Source organism: Cyprinus carpio, chromosome A1, assembly GCF_018340385.1.
Source record: "Cyprinus carpio isolate SPL01 chromosome A1, ASM1834038v1, whole genome shotgun sequence".
NCBI classification, from domain to species: Eukaryota; Metazoa; Chordata; class Actinopteri; order Cypriniformes; family Cyprinidae; genus Cyprinus; species Cyprinus carpio.
Genome location: NC_056572.1, coordinates 2276286 through 2294609, shown reverse-complemented (window position 1 = coordinate 2294609; position 18324 = coordinate 2276286). Strand labels below are relative to the sequence as shown.

General features: G+C 35.7%; 1 protein-coding gene across 3 annotated transcripts in view; it reads left to right on the top strand.

Moving 5' to 3' along the window:
• The window catches only part of LOC109062054 (lipopolysaccharide-responsive and beige-like anchor protein), a 208042-nt gene that overhangs the window by 73444 nt on the left and 116274 nt on the right, over window positions 1-18324 (top strand). For all 3 annotated transcript variants that reach the window (XM_042717055.1, XM_042717109.1, XM_042717169.1), the window contains exons 33-34: window positions 903-964; window positions 14828-14892. In XM_042717055.1, coding sequence (XP_042572989.1) covers window positions 903-964; window positions 14828-14892 — 127 coding nt within the window. The remainder of the gene's footprint in view (window positions 1-902; window positions 965-14827; window positions 14893-18324) is intronic.

Here is an 18324-nt window from a genome sequence, read left to right as displayed (position 1 = left end):
CACCACATCTCTCACCTCTAACCAAATTTAAGCAGTAAATGTGGCTGGAAGTATCTTTTAACTCAATGATTATAATAGCAGTCTTCTTTCATAGAGCAAAGGGTCAGAGGTCAACAGACTCGTATGAGTGTTTGACCTGTCCACAGCCACCCAGAGAAATGAAACGCTGCTTGATAGCTGACTTTAGAGAGCCACTTAAAACAAAAATGCTTCCTTCCTCTTCCTCCAGTGTTCTATCCTTTAGCTTTCATGTTAAATCTCTTTAAAGCTGCATTTTAGATCAATAGAACATATGCTCACCATATTCATTCTGATGTAATACAAGGCTCAAACATGTATTAGTTTACAGTAGCATCATGTAGGCAAAACAATTTGACCCATAAACATTGACCCCAAAAAAACCTCCCAAAAAAGACACATAACAAAAATAACAAAACCTTAAAAATCAAACATATTTAATTATGAAAAATATAAATAGATTTGACGCAAGAAATCTCATAAAACGGAATTAGAAGGGTTTAGCCTGGTGTTTATTAGTAAGTGATTTTCAATATGTATGAAATCCAGGTGAAACATGTAATTAGCTTTTCTATACTCTATCAATGTCATTATAGATTTGTAAGGGTTAAAATCATCAGTAAGGGTTAAAAGTAATCTTGTTTTCTTTTCATGGCTGTGCGGGTCAAGGTCATTTTGAAGAATGAAACTCAATGCAGAGAAATTTAATTTTCTCAATAGATTTGACTGAAATCTCATAAAACAGAATAATCCAAGATTTTAGGCCTCGGGTTTATTCATTGTCAAGTGTTGTTTTCATGCATTAAAACTAAAATGCAATCTTGTTTTTCTCTGCAGGTCTTGTGTGTATTAAAACTAAAATGCAATCTTGTTTTTCTCTGCAGGTCTTGTGTGTCTGAAGTCCAGCAGTTCTGTGGTTGAACTGGTCATGCTGCTGTGTTCTCAGGTAAGTCATTCCTTCATCCCTCCTCCACTTATTCTTTTCCCCCCTTCTCTTCTTTACTGTTAATAAATCTATTGTTGCAGTGTTATCTCCACACTGCCAGCCTGATTCCTGTCTTAATAAGCTCTGAGTATAGACAGAGGTCCAGAAAAATGGCCAGGGAACCCTTCCTAATTCTGCTGATATGAGTTCAAAGGTCAGGGGTCTTGACCCAATGTAACGGTCTTGGTCATATACCCAGTCACAGAGGATAATGCAACATTGATAGTGTTTTGTGATCAATTGGCTTCCCAAATTTGATTCATTGATTCATAAATAATGTGAATACTGTTTTTTGTTTTGTTTTGTTTTCTTGCAAACTAGGTATTGCAGCAAAGTTTAGTAATGTAAAAATCTATATATCTATTGTACTATATATATATATATATATATATAATTTTTTTTTTTTTAATATATAAAAATAATTTCACTTCTCTTGGTGGCTATATCTCATGGGGTGTGTGTGTGTGTGTATGTATGTATATTAATTATGAATTTTTATATTAAAAATAAATGTATAATATTACGCTTTAAACTGGTTAATTATAAATGAGTTAGAATGATGGTCTGGGGTTGGAGGTTTGTGCAAAGGTTAGCCTGTAGTCATTATAATAAACTTTATATAAAAACATTAGAGGTCTGTGGTATGTCCCCATTTAGGTTGTGATGTTAGTGTGTCAGTGTTTGATTATGGGTGCATATTTCAGTGTTTATTAAGAGGAAATCAGTGTTATGTAGTGATGAAAATGAAAATTCTTGGCCGAAGCCGAACAAAATGAAACACTGGGCCGAATATTTTTTTATTTTCACATTTCCCACCATGTAGGCATATTTTGCATTTTTTTTCACCATTGCATTAATTAAATTGCCAAAACGTGCTTTTTACTGTTTTGCCCTGTTTTTCAAAAAAAAACATTTAAAAATATTTACTTAATTTTTTTTTTTGCATTCTAGCAAACACTATACCAACAAAGCATAATTTAACTAAAAATTAATAAGTTAGTAAATTAATATTTTTTGACCATTTTTGAGACTTGAATCAGGCATGTATTTTTACTGTACAAATAAAGGCAGGCTTGCTGAGCAGAAGATAACTCTTTTAAAACATTAGAATATATCACAGATCCCGATTTGAACACTGTGTGTGAATGTTATAATAAATGTATTAATAGAGCTGTTGTAGGGTAATTATTATCATTATTATCATTGGTATTGTCTTACTTTTTTATTTTATTTTACAGAACGACAGTAAATTTTGACCTTGTGGTCACATTTTTTGGTCCCCATGAGGAAACAAGCTTATAAATCATACAGATTTAAGTTTTTGAAAATCTAAAATGTTCTGTGTGAGTGTTAGGATAAGGGGATAGAAAATACAGTTTGTACAGTATAAAAAGCATCACGTCTATGGAATGACCCCATAAAAAATGGAAACCTGTGTGTGTGTGTGTGTGTGTGTGTGTGTGGTGAGAGAGTAAGCATATGCACCCTTTTGAGTGTGTTTGATGAGGGCTAATGGAGGTAGCCATAGAGGAGGAGAGTCGTTGAAGTGTGTGATATTATGTCAGTTCACACACACACACACACACACACACACACACACGCACACACTAAATCGGGGCTACTACAGGTTTTCAGTGATAATCATTTTGTTTGGTTTACATACAAATGAGTAATACACATTATCAAGCACTCGTCTCATTCTTCAGTGCTTTTATTTTCAGAAATAAAGCTCTTCTTGTCCTCTTATAACCCTCTCTGAAGGTAATCCAGAGAGATCAGGCATCAGACGGGGCATCAGGAGCCGCATATATTTGCAGTAGTGAGGCGTGAGGTGGGGGTGCCTCTGTGAACCCAAGCATCTAGAAAAGAGGGAATAAATGACACGCTCTAATGCACCTATTTGTCATATCTGTCACGCTGTTGTGTAATGCTAATCTAATCAAAGAAGAGAATTTGGGTTCTGCCTTCCTCCACTGAAAAAAAGCCTCCGGCTCAAGCCCCGTTCCAGCGGCGGTGCATTGCAGGCCCTGCGCTGCAACGAAAAGGCTGCGTTGCTGCTGATTACTTCAATAAATCATCCCGACTAAATTCTCTTAGAGCTGATGCAAATGTAATTTTATTGCGTGGGGAGAAACCGTGGAAAAGGCGACAAAGCTCAAATGAGGTCTTGAGCACTGTTTACCCCCAGTTAAATTACACAGGGGGTTAATTTTGTTTTATGAATGTGGAAGATTTGTTCTTTCTCTTATTTGGGAAGCAGAGAGATGTCTGGAAGAACTTTAGTGTCTCCCATTGATCCTGTGGTTAATCAGGACATCCCTGCACAGGAAGTGCTGTTGTCGTAGACAGGAAGTGAAGCTGTGCATTTGCTCACAGAATAGGAGGATGTTTATTGGTTTTAGTTTCTTTTGCTTGCATTTCCTTCTCATCCTAAAATAGAATCCGGGTGGATATGGTACCGTCTGCACACATTTTCTAATTAATATCTATGGTACAAGATGAAGTAGTTTGGGGCTAGAGGTCAAAGGTTAGGGTCATAGACTAGTTTTTAATCACTCAGGATCAGGAGGGCTGCTCTTCTGTTAGACAGCGAGTCTTAACTGCAATTTTATTGCATCTCTCTGAAACAAATCCCTTTATTCCCAACACAGGATCAATTTTCATCATCTTCTATAAGCCTATTGTGGTTTATCGCTTTTCACTTATATGTGTTTTATTGATAGTTGTATAGAGCTACGTTAGACACATGCGACTTTTATTATAACTTTGTATTCTATTTTTATTCCATTTTTCCAGCGCTTTGTTATTTTTTATAAATATGCATGTGAAAGTATCTAGTTTTGCAAATAATACCACAGTGACTGTAACGAATGAGTGTTGACTGTTCTTTATTTCTGATTTTATTTATGTTTTATTTATATACATATGTGTTCTTAAATGGGACTCATGTATAACAAATTAATGCATGCACAGTTTTAATGCAGCTTCAGTTGCCTTTTTGGTAACTTCATGAATTAACTGACGACATAACTACGACATTGCATGCTCGTAATTTCATTTGCGCTTTAATATGAAATTGTATACTGTACACGCCACTGCATTTGTGCATGCAGTTGAAGAGCACATGCTACGAGCACAGTATGTCAGCTGACAGGACAGGAAAATGTGTTTTTACTGAAACATGGCCTGACAGCATCTCATCTGATCGCTGTTCACTGTTGTTCTACTGAAGCTCCTCGTCACCTGTAGTTTTTTCTCACTTGTTTGACTTGCGTCTGACGCTGAGGTGAAGCTGGAGTGTGCGTCTGAAAAGTCTCCCGTTTGATGATGATCTCCGTCTAAATAAACACAATTCTTGTCAAGAAAAAAGAGACAGGAGGAGCTGTTCTGAGTAAGGTGGGCAACCCTAGCTCCTCACCTGCGTTACATATTTTTAACGTGTTAAACTGAAAAAAATAATTGCATGCGTTAATGCTCTAAATTTGACAGCACTAATTTATATATTTATGTGTATATAAAATCGTAATTAATAATATATATTCTTGTTATATGTGTTAACATCAAAATGCTGTGATAGAATCACTTAGTTTGCCACGCCATTTCATTTGCATGAACAAGTTAATTTGCATAGAATGGTAGTTCCACAACAAAAAAAAATGGTTTAGGCAAATTTACAGCTTGAATAATATACATTTTCATGATTTAGCTTTCAATAAATGCTAGACAAAATCATGGCCTTCACATATCAGTCTTTAAACCTGTTAAACCCTCTTTAAAGGAATTGATGTTTGTAATAAATAATTTTTTATTGATGTAAACACATTGTGTGGTAAAAATATGCCACAAATGATGTTGATTGAGCTCAACTTGCATTGAACATTCCTTCAATATTTTCAACTAAAGCCGAGAGAGTAGAGCAGGAGACTAAAGAAGAATGAATGTGGGTGAGAGGAAAGAGAAAGGATGAGTTTAAAACAACAGCCTATCAAAGCATCTGCTGCGTTCAGGAAACTGCCAGTGATAGGGCTTCAGATTAAACCCTGCATATTACATGAAGATCATCTTTGAGTATCCTTGTCTTGCCACTCAAGGCATCCACGTAAAAGCCTTGTGTTTCATCCGACCTAATTCTCTTTGACAGCCAACACACACACACACACACACTGAAGAAGATATACCACCAGCTGTTTTCATCTTTTCAATAAATAATGCCGCCTGCATTGAGACACTCTGACAAGGAGCGGAAGCTACTGTTCGGTTCATATAGTTGTTGTGGATTTGATTTTAGATATGTTTGTCCAACTGAAAATATACGCGAAAGGAATTTTTTTTGTTAAATGCTACTTTATGTAAGCGTCAGAAAAGCAATTGCAGACTACTCTCAGATCAGAGTTGGTTTGGAAATCATCTCATCTGTCTGCTTGACAGTGGCCTCCTGTCAGATATATATGGAGTCGGGCAGCTGTGACTGCTCAGACCTTGTGTCAGGTCATCTTTTCTTTAAGATATTTATCTTCTGAATGCCTCACACGGTTTGTATTCTCTGTTTTCGGTACAATATGATTTTTTTCCTCTCACGTATTTAGATTATAAGCTGCCTAAAGTGATCTTTTGTTTTCTCTCCTTACTTTGATCACCATCGTTTCACATCTGCTGTCCCGATATCGTTGATTATCCTAACCAGGGAGTCTTTAATGTAGAGTTAACCTGTTAAACAGATGGGCACCTTCGTCAGTCAATACATACTGGAGACGCTGACTTCCCCCTGAGCACTTGGCATTTCTTAACCTCTGACCTTTAGGAAGAGGATGGAGAGCGGCCAGTGGCTCAAGAGTTTAACCCCCTGGAGTCCCAGTGACTCTGGGATCGATACTCGCAGGGAGAGCGAAAGAAAGAGAAATCGATCGGTCGACTGTCCAGTGAAAGCCTAATCGCTGGCTGTTCACGGGATGTCTTCATCATTTCTCAGTTGCGCAGTCTCTGTGTCAGAAACAACACCAGTTCATGAAATGTTATTAAAATAGTTCTTATGTAATTGTTGCATTGATTTGGTTTTCCTCTGTCATTAAACTGAAATGCGTCTTAATCCTGTGAGGGTTAAGAGTTAATTATTGGCACCTGTAAGCATTCTCTACTTTACAGATTTATATGGAAGGATAACTGACGACGGGCCGTTGAGTTATTAGAATATAATGTATTATTGGTGTGCATTATTTTGTAATAATTCAACGGAACGGACATTCGTCTGGTTTTTGTACTTAAAACGCTCTCGTGTGTAGGATTAATTTCTTACACATCAAATCCTATGCCGCCGTTGCTAATTCCCAGATGTCATTTTAGACCTTGCAACGGAGGCTTGAGCCGTTAATATTGAGCTTATAATGCAGTTGTTAGACGGAGAGAGAGATTAAGCCTGTGTGAATTACCTGAGTCTGAGCGTCTCTCGATAGTATTCGGTAGCAGAGTCTCTACTAATAGCCAAACTGCAAGTTTATCTGCTTCAAGAACAGCGCTATTATTACCTTGCTAGTGAGAAATGTCATGTAGCTTTTAAGTTGCTAAATTATTTTACTAATAAAATTGTCAGAGCAGAGCTAACAACACGTTTCTGTGTGCGCGTGTTTCCATGTGTGTGAGCGTTTGTGATGGAGAAAGACAGTATGTGTTTTCTGTACAAAATATGTAATTTTGTGGCAAAACATGGAAATGATTTGTCATTTTTATCTTGGTGTTTATTATAAGTATTTGCTTGTTCAGTGTATTTGTGGGTTTGTAGGCTGTAAGGACTTTTGAAATAACTAACCATTTGTAATACAATGAAGACGTGCCTGATCTTCAACAATTCCCATTTTTCTTTGTATATTTTATAACACAATTTATATTCAACTTATACCTCTATCTATTTTAGATGACTGCGTTTCGGTTGAGGATGAGGTTTGTAAGCGTATGTGTTTTGGTGTGCAGTGTGTTTAAATGGCCAGTATCAATCACATTATATAAGTCGCATTGGACTACAAGACACAGGCCCTTTTTTAAGATGAAAATAACATAATATTCCATGAATTACTATATGTGACTCTGGGCCACAAAACTTGAGTCTGAAGTCGCTTGGGTATATTTTTAGCAATAGCCAAAAAAACGTTGTATGGGTCAAAATTATCGATTTTTAAGTAAAGATTATGTTCAATGAAAATATTTTATACATTTCCTACTGTAAATATATCAAAACTTAACTTAACTTTAAAGGCGATTTTCTCAGTATTTTGATTTTTTTTTGCACTCTCAGATTCCTGATTTTCAAATAGTTGTATCTCAGCCAAATATTGTCCTATCATAACAAACCAAACATCAATGGAAAGCTTATCTATTCAGTATTTTTATGATGTATACATCTCAATTAAAAAAAAAACTGACCCTTATGACTGGTTTTGTGGTCCAGGGTCACATATGATTGGTTAGTTGTACCTTACTTGCCTAAAAGTAGTTTGACTTACTGCACCTGAAAAAAGATTCAATGCAAACTCAAAACTGGTCTTTAAAACATTAAGAGCTACTCAGGGACATCGCCAGCATGTGTTTGAAGTTCAGTGTCATTTTTAACTTTGTACGTTCCATAAACGTGAAGAGGAATGTGGTTGAACCTGAGGTTGAATCTCTCTCCCTCCCGATCGCGCAGTCGGACCTGGACCCCGCTGAGAGGCATAACACATACGCAAGGTTCAAGCGCAGGCCCAGGTCACGTGTTGTCTTTCCCCCGTCCATCTTCCTCCCTCCTCCACCCCAGACAACGACCCACTAGGGTCTCCGTGCCGGTGGAGAGCATTGCTCTCAGCTTTCTTTGAACGCAGGGCTCCGTGGAGGCCCAGAGAAAACACACTAACACCAACTGGCACTTAATTCTGCCGGCGCCCTGCCGATGCGAGCTATGCGTCTGGAGAGAGGGCTCTTCCTGACAGGAAGTGAGAGCTCAAAGCTTACGACTTGAGTGACTTTTAATTCACTCTCTGACTGCAATATCGTTGGCTGGGAAAGAGACATATTATTGAGGCAAATTGTTTTTCTTTTTAAAATGGTGCCAAGAGAAGTGCTAAGTTTTTTCTTTAACTGTTGAAGAACCTGATCTCTTTCCTAACATGCCTTCTTTGTGTCACTATTTACAGTTGTGACCCTGGACCACAAAACCAGTCTTAAGTCAATGTCTTAAGTATATTTTTAGCAATAGCCCAAAAAACATTGCATGGGTCAAAATTATCGAACCATTCTTTCATGCCAAAAATCATTAGGATATTAAGTAAAGATCATGTTCCATTAAGCTACTTTGTAAACTTCCTGCAGTATATATATATCAAAACTTAATTATTGATTAGTAATATGCATTGCTAAGAACTTCATTTGAACAACTTTAAAGGCGATTTTCTCAATATTTAGTTTTTTTGCACCCTCAGATTCCAGATTTTCAAATAGTTGTATCTCAGCCAAATATTGTCATATCATAGCAAGCTTATTTATTCAGCTTTCAGATGGTGTATAAATCTCAGTTTCAAAAAAATATGACTGGTTTTGTGGTCCAGGGCCACATATGTGGATACATGTAACAAAATCAAAATTGTATTATTACTGTGCATTTTCACCATGTGCCGAACATATAATAATCATTGTTTCTTTAGCCCAGAAAGGATGTTTGTTATTATTATTCCTGTAAAGTTAGATTATTTCAGTCATCACCCTCCTCCTAAACCTTCAGTAGAGAGGAAAAACAAGAACTTCTTTTTTTTTTTGCAGTTTTTGGAAGTTCTTTTGACACCTCTAAGCCCAACTCATAGTGAGGAAGCTTCTAATCACATCGTTGTATTTAACCGCAGTCCTCTATGGTCGTTAAATTTAGTCAGAGTAAATATTTGCTCCTCTTGTAAAGTCTGCTTGTGTGGAGTGTCCTCACAGAAACGCAGGCCACTGGCTGTATGGGATTGTGTGTTTGCTCTAGAAGAGATAACATCTGAGAACACGCACAGGTCTTGTAGAGCGTTCAGCTTGTCACATCAGTGAATTAAACAGTCTGGACCTGATTGAAGTGGACCTGAAGTTTAAGCACCTCGATATTCAACCATCTTGAAGGGCAATATGAAAATAATTAAAAATAATCAAGAATAATATAATAATTAAAAATAATTATATATTTAAATAATAAAAAGAAAAAAAATTAAATTCAAAATAATTCAGAATAGTCAAGAATAATATAATAATTACAAATAAATATATATTTGAATAATAATAAAAATAATTAAATTAAACATTTTAAATAATTAAATTAAAAATAATAAAAATAATCATGAATAATATAATAATAAAATATATATATATATATTTAAATAATTAAATAATTAAAATAAAAATAATTAAAAATAATCAGGAATATTATAATTAATTACACAGACTGTTTTCTGGAAAAGAGAGACAAGAGACAACGAAGGATTTTACAGCTCTGTACAGTATATTTTAAATTAAGTTCATGTGCAGATCATCTAACAACTTTGTAAGAAAATAAGTTCATAATATAATAAAAATAATAAATCTAAATATATAAAAATCTCTAAAATTGAAATCTGTGAAGAAAAGAGGTTTAATAATACGTTTTAAAGAATTCAAGATTAATTCTCTATTTTTCTAAGTAGCAAAATGGATAATTTGGGGGGATAACAAGAAAAGACTCTGTTCCTAATGAATACAAGTGCAACAGACAGACAGCAAACCAGAAGGTTACAAGATAGAGAATAGGAAATTAAAAGTGCTTGCATTAAAACTACTTATAGCCTTAAAGGTACATATAGAACTATATACACTATATACATATAGAGTGATCCCTTGCTCTAGTTCTAGCTAGGATTCTAGTTTTTTTTTTTGGAACATTAAGTATTATTTAAGTTGAAATACTTTGCTGAATTAAGTTTTTTTTTATTTTATTTTGAATCTAGATTCACTTTCCGTCGATCAAAGCTCTACAGTAGCCACTTTTCCGCCATAAATCGCCTTGTGCTCTGCGGACAAGCCGTAACGTAAACTTCTCCTGCTCGTTATGATCTGAAACAGCGCTCTTCCATGTGACGGATAATTTTTTTGTTTCATCCGAGCTTCAATCCCCCTGCCTGCAGAAAACAAACAAATACTTGTGATTATAACTGATGGCTTGGAAACTGCAGAGCGACTTGTTTATTTTCAGTGAACGAAGCCAAGCGCTGTGCACGTTTCCTCGTCTTGCCGTTGTGGATGAAGCAAAACGTTGCAGTGTGGGTCTGCGTAGTTTCAGTTTTGTTTTAGTTTGAGGGTAATTGCGTTCTCTTAATCAGCAGTGATTAGGAAAGAATGGCTCGTTGGATGACTTCTTAAAGGAATCTTAAACATGATGGTGTTTGCGTGTCTCGGAAGAATAGTATTTTTGTTTTTTTATAAAAAATCAGTTGTTAAGATGTTAAGCAATGTGTTTTTTGTTATATGGGCACACAACATTAACACTGATTTTGTTTATGAATGTGTTCAGAATGTTAGTCTCACACACACACTAAGTTCTTTTTATGAGCATCATCAGATCTCTCTCTCTCTCTCTCTCTCTCTCTCTCTCTCTCTCTCTCTCTCTCTCTTCCCTTGGCCCTGTGTTACAGGCTTCAGTTTCCATCACATAGACTCATATCATATGTACTGTAGCATAGATCTTTTCATCACTCAGAAGCAATTACAGTATGACGGAACATAATTGCTCATGATATGCAGCATTATCTGAGTGCATGTTATGGCTGATCAACCAGTTGTTTGTTGAAAAAGATGCAGGTAAATGTAAATATTAAAGTAATAGTTCACCCGAAAATGAATCTTATACTCACCCCCAGACCTGTATGAGTTTCTTTCTTCTGTTAAACACAAAATATGATATGTTGGGTACCAAACAGTTGCTGGTAGCCATTTATTTCCATAGTATGAAAAAAAAAAATATTCTGTGGAAGTCTATGGCTACCAGCAGCTGTATGTATGTATTTATTTATTTATTTATGATTGATTGATTAAAATATGTTGATGATTCATTGATGTTGAGCAGGGGTGTCAAACTAAATTCCTGGACGGCTGGAGCTCAGAGTTTTGTTTCAACACACATACAATGTAGTTTTCAAGTAAGCCTGAAGGACTTGATTAGTTGGATCAGGTGTGTTTAATTAGAGGTGAATCTAAACTCCTGCAGGGCTCCAGCCATCCAGGAATTGAGTTTTAGGAATACATTCATTTGTATGTATATTATGTCCAGGATTTGGCAGAACTAGCTGTTCTTGTTTTGATTTGCCCCATATTTTATCTTCTTGGTAATTTTTAAACAAATTTGTTTCGTGTTTTATAATCTCAAATAAAACAACAACAACAACAATAATGTTCTAAATCACCAAAATTGATTTTTTTCCCCGCATCTTGATTAAGAACTTAGTGAGAATTGACCAACCAACCAACAAACAAATAAATAAATATATAACATTCCAATAGAAAAAGATGCTTTCTCTGGAATCTATTCCTATACAATAATAATACAAATGCTTAGATATTTTTTTTTCTTCTTTTTTTACTGGAAGCAAGATGATGTTAAGCTCTCAACCACACATAGTTTGCTTATATACCAGAGGTATAATAATAAAAGTGAAACTGACATTTTATGCAAGCGTGTTTGGATAGATTTGACCTTGATGAAGTGTTGCCTATATGCTGCTCTGTGTTGTTTTATCGAGACTTGTAGGAAACGGCTCAATTATAAATGTCCTTGATGAAGAGTGTAAGACTGGTTTTGGATCAGTGGCTATCATTGCGAGTTTATTTTTACGATACAAACTTTCCCAGGCGCTGTTTGTGTGGCTGATAAAAGTCATATCCTATCTTAGGACACAATAGCTGTAGAAGCACCTCTCTTAGGTCAGGGTCAGAGTTGAAAGGTCACAAATGGCTGCCTGTATCCTCTCATCAGGTCAGAATGGAAACAGCAGTGGATACTATAAAACCGTATCAGGGTCCTATCAGAATGACTGGTTGAAATCCAATAACCGTCAGCCTTGTCCCCAACACACAGCACTGATCGTTAAGGCTTTTTGATTGGGGTCATTGCTTCCTTTAATTAAAGTATAATGCCTTTCCTTCACCCATCGAACATACGTTTATTTTTGCAGTGAAAATATGTGACCCTGGAGCACAAAAGCAGTCTTAAGTCGCTGGGGTATATTTGTAGCAATAGCCAAAAATACATTGTCTGGGTCAAAATGATCCATTTTTCTTAATGCCAAAAAATCATTAGGATATTAAGTAAAGATCATGTTCCTTGAAGATATTTTGTAAATTTCCTACAGTAAATATATCAAAACTTATTTTTTTATTAATAATATGCATTGCTAAGAACTTCATTTGAACAACTTTAAAAGTGATTTTCTCAATATTTAGATTTTTCAGTGTCATCTACTAAACTTAAGCTAGTTCAAAAAAATTCTCATTTATTCCTCCATCCTGTCCCTTTAACTTATTTTTCCTTTCTTATCGCACCATATATTTCATAAACGCTGTGTACAGCGTGCAGTCAATTCCTAAATGAATTACTGATTTAAAATTTAAAGAAGTATAAAAAATAAATAAATATCCCATCTCTGTACAAGTTTTACTTGAACTGCTCACTTGAAAGTGTAACGTGTAAAAGTGTTCAGGAGAGCAGGGACTAACCAAAACTCAGCTTTCTGTCTGAATACTGATTTAAATGAATATAGATACTCAAATATCTGAATGCTGGAGATACCAGAGTAAAATGCACAAAGCCTCAGGATTGATATGCATGTACAGTTAGTGCCATTTTAAATTATTTTGGTTTATTTTGGTCTCAGCCTCACTTCATCTCCCATAGGATGGTGAAATATTTCCTTCTTTATAATGTAAGCAAGTACATTTGACCGGTGTAATTTTCATTCATGACCCTAGGAATGGGCAGGGGATTAAAAATAAATCATCATCATTATGAAACTATTGCTTGTGTTGCACCTCAACCTAGACGCGCTCTCTGTCGGCCGAAACAAATGAGACATAAGGGTCTGAGACTGAGACAGTCTCTCTGTGAAAACAGCCCTCGAGAATACACGAGCGACTTCGTACATACTCATGTTATTATTATTCTTGAGACGATCACAGGGAAGTGTTGAAAGGTTGGCGCAGCTGTGAAGAACGTCAGTGATTCGCTTTTTCTCCCAGGCTGTTAAACATCACTGAAAGCTGTGGTTTCTGCAGTTGTTTAGACTAACACCTTTTACAGCAACCGGGTGAGACCTGTTAAAGTTTGTGAGCGTGCGCTTGTTTAAATGCAATCTGTGGCAGTGAGGATAGGATTTAAACATGTTAGATGACCTTTTTGGTTTCTTTCTTCCTTCTCCAGTGATCCCTTCATCTGTACAGAGTTTGATGATGATGATAGAAACACATATAATTCCCACCGAATCTCAAATCATGTGTTGTTTGATCGCATTTTGTGATGGAAATTAAATTAAAATGAACTGAAATGAGGCTTTTGTATTGCTTAGGCTAATTAAGTTACTAAACATACTAAATACATTTCAATAATAATTTTATATTACACTTTGACAAAATTACAGCTACGACAGTCTGCTAGTTTGACCTTCATTATTCTTTTTCACATTTCTCAAGCATGCTTTTCACTTATACTGCACTATTGTATAGAAAAACTATTAAAAGCAACTTTTTCAGTGTGGGATTTTATTTATTTAAAAAAATTGACAATTTTTACTAGGGCTGTCAAATGATTAATCACGATTAATCACATCCAAAATAAAAGTTTTGTTTACATAATATATGTGTGTATACTGTGTATATTTATTATGTATATATAAATACACACACATGCATGTATATATTTAAGAAGAATATGTTATGTTTATATATTAAATATATTTATATATATAATATAAAATATAAGAATATAAATATATAAATGTATATACATGTAAATATTTTCTAAATATATAATTTATGTGTGTGTATTTATATATACATAATAAATATACCCTGTACACATACATATATTATGTAAACAAAACTTTTATTTTGGATGTGATTAATCGTGATTAATCATTTGACAGCCCTAATTTTTACACATCCTTTTGACAATAATTGTTTGATTTAAATGTATTTATATTACAATTTGGTAACATTTTAAAAATAATATTTTTTTTTTCAAGTGTAAAACTATACATTGACAAAAATTTTACAAGTAGTAAATAAATAAATTCTGTTTATTTTATGAAAAACATATAAAAACAATAAAAGTAAGTTACAGAAGCACATACAAGAAGTGCATCTACAATGTAATATTAATATAGGTTTCTGAAAGGCTCTCTGGAATGCCCTGATTCTGATTTGTCAATCATATCGACCTGCGTATAAAATTATACGGTCACTAAACTGTATAAATTAATTTTTCCCCTGACACCCAGTTTCTTACACTTCCATGTCTCTCTTATCACAAAGCACTTTCTTTCTTCTCAAATCATTTAATCAGTATTTCAAGTTTATTTATTTATTCAGCAATCAATGGGGTAATATAGTATACAGTCATTCAGTTATTATTACAAAATAAACCCTGACAGAATGACACTGAATCCTGGATGATCCTGAAACTTGATGTCTGGGTTCATTTTAACCCTTCCATATCACTGACATGTGGATGTTTATTCTGATGCAACCCAACCTTCCCTTCTCTGCCTGTTGTATGAATTCAAAGAGTAAAGTCTCTTTTATTTCTCTCCGCAGGAGTGGCAGAATTCAATCCAGAAGAACGCGGGCTTGGCCTTCATCGAGCTTGTGAACGAGGGCAGGTAATTATCTAATCCCGTCCTCTGACCCTGTGTTAGCAGCCTCCTCGTTATCTCCCGGCCTACACCGCTCCGTCACGTGTACGATCAGATTCTGTTTGGGGGGAAATCAATGTAATGTGGAAAGGGGATCACCAGGGTGACCTGGAGTTCAAGGCGTCTGTCAATAACTTGGTTTGTTTCCGTGGGTTCCCATGAGTTTCTGAGAGGGCAGCAGCGCCTTCGTTTCTCGCCCACCTCTTGGGAAATCTTTCTCGTATCTTGCTGTTTTCAGACGGGCTTATGTCTCATCTGTTGGACTCTTTTACTCAGACTCCCTTTGGGATGGAAGGATCTGTCTTCAATTTCAAGCCCTTAGATCTTTCAGATGGCTCTCATTTCTATGTTAGCAATGGAAATTCATGTTAATGAATGCTGCCGTGCTGATAAGTGCTCCAGAAATGCTAATGAATGCACCGAGGCTCCTCCACCTTCACTGCTGGCCATCTTTTTCAAACATATATACTTTTCTTTTGGAAAGCAGGACAGGGTTGACACAAAATCTGGCACATCAGCACCTGTCATAGAGATATCAGTGCAATCATAGCTATAAAAGTGCACATCAAATATGTCATTATAATGCCTACTTTCAATATTGGATTTTGTAATGGAAAAGAAATAACTAAAACGAGAACTAGGGCAGTGCAGTGACTATATTAGGTGATAATTCCATTGTACTTGGAAGGAGCGATGATGTGATTATCATGTTTTCATCCATGTTCATTAATTTATTCAAAAATGCATAAAAAAATTCACTTTAAACATACAATTACCTAAAACACCTCTTTTAGTTTTATAGTTTGTAATTTTATAAAATATTTTTATAATTTAAAATTTAAATAATTTAAAATTTAAACATTATAATTTTAATGTTTTTGAGCGTAAAGTAAAAAAGTTGTCTGCCCTCATTTCAAAATGATTAAAAACCTCTTAAAATTATGAAATTGTTGAAAAGAAAACCTTATAAAGTTTATTTTTTTTATTTTTTATGACAATCCAAGGTTGGGTTGGGTTGCGAAATGTCATGTGGTGCAACTCACCAATAATAATCATCATCATAATAATAATTAATTTGATTTATAATGCACTTTTCTCATACCCACAGTGTTACAAACAGTAACAACAACTAAAACTATAAAAATGAAAGAAATAATACTTTACAAAAATACAGTAAAAGCTAAAAACACCCTATTGAAAAGCTATCACATTGATCAAGATAAGCTATTTTAAAAAGATGGGTTTTTAACAGTTTCTTAAAAAAGTGCGAACGAGAAGATGTGTACCGGGTAACTAACTCACAAAAGCCATTCCATTGAGTGAGAGTTTTAAAATCAACGCGCAATTGAACTGGAAGCCAATGCAGCTTACAAAGCACATCTGTAATAAAGCTTGATAGACTGCATATTCCAGAATGCACCACACTGAGGATCGCGAGTCCAGCGTTTGTAGTGTCTTCCACTCCAGAGCCTCTCATGATTTTACATGATTTTAAGCTACTATAATAGCACATTTAGGTATTTTTTGTGTCTTGTTTGTTTTTTATCATTTCATATGAAGCAAGTAAAAACAGATAAAGAAAGACAGGAAAGCAGAATGGTGATAGAGAGAAGGGCAGTCACACAGAGCGGGCTGTTATTGATGGCAGTCGGGGTGAGAGGGGTGGGAGAGGGTCACTACAGAGTCCATGGCACGTCCGCTCCCCCGCTGACCACCGCTGACACACGAGGCTCGAGTTTCAGCCCTCCACCCTCTGCCTGTTATTCTTCCACTTTGCAGAGGCCTGAGCCTCCCGACCTGCTGAGAGACTCGTCTCTGTCCCTGGGGGAGTGTTGTATTAGTCCGCGGCTTGTGTTGTTCAGGGGTGTAAATATGCTGTTTCAAGATCAGGTTCCTCCCCGTCTGTGCTAACCCAGAGCACCATGGACAGAAGAAGCAATGCTGATTCACAAACAAGACTCTGAGATGGACAGAACAGCTTCGGGTTTGGATGAGGGCTGACAAACAGTAGCAGTGAAAGCAGGATGCGTCTGATTATCATCAGATGCTGTGAGATAAGGAGCAGTTTGTGTGTGTGTGTTTATCCAAGGAAGGCTGTTCTTACATATGTAGAAACACGAGCCAGGGTGAGCCCCATCTCCACACCCCCTGCATCCGTATCTTGTTAGATGCGTATCGTTTACAAATCAATCGCTGGTTGTTTTTAGTGGGGGTGGTTTTAGCTGCCGTGCTAAATATGATTTTCTGCTTGTTTTACATGGTGAAGTTAAGTTGCTTTAGTGAATTATTGACACTTTGATGGCTTAACAACCGTGTTATTGAATCAGTAAAACTGATTTCACAGATTAACAGTTAAGGAATGTTGAAAGTCTTCATTTTTTGCAATTTTTAGGCTATTTTGTGAACGTGTACGTTATGTTATGATGCTAAAATTCACTTATAGCATGCAAACAATTGATTTTAGTTTTGGGATGCACATATATCGAAATAAAATCAATATTGGCTTAGTGTGATGCACCCCCCATAATAATTATGTTATATGATAATAAAATACAGTAATTAAAATAATCATTTTTTTTTTCATGTCGCAATATACTGTGTATCGCAGGAAAACAATGTCAGGAATCACAGTGTCAGTTTTTTCCAATATTGTGCACTCTTACAGGTTAACCCTCTGGAGTCGATTAACGCGTATACGCGTTTTGGGGTATTTTCTCCTGATAACCCCGAAAAGAACTTAAATTACACTTTCAGTTTTGATCGTACAGATAAGTGCAATACATCAATCGAATCTGTAAAGGGTCTACTTTTTTTTGTATACAGACATAATAACAACAAAACTTTGTGCACTTATAAAATAAAGATAACAAACAAGGAGTGCTGTCTGCAGCCTTTGTCTGCGCTGATCTTCAGATACAAATGCGTCATTAAAATGAACTGTAACTCTGTGAATACTCAACGGAAGAGACATGAGAGAGATATCTATAGAAAGCCGGACATGTCTACTTTTAAACTAAACAAGTGCTGCTGAAAACAAATATTCTGTGATAAAGTAATCCATATGAAAACAACGCGATGTCCGTTTTTCACGTCTCCCTTCATTATCTTCTAATGCGACCACGCCCCCGCGCCGAGCGCGCTTTTGAGATTCAAATGTTTCACTGAAGCGCGCGGCTTTTGAATACGCCCACACAACAGAAGACAACGCAGCGAGACTGTTCTTCAAGTTTTTATTATTTTACTGTTTGCTTCGCGATGAGAGGAATAAGACATAATTCACCCCAAAAAGATGTGATGTGGTTGAGGATTTGAGATTTGGATTTCCTCAGAAAAAAAGAATGAAGCGCTTTATTCAGCAGAGTTCATAAACATGAGTAAGTCTCTTTTTATTTATTTATA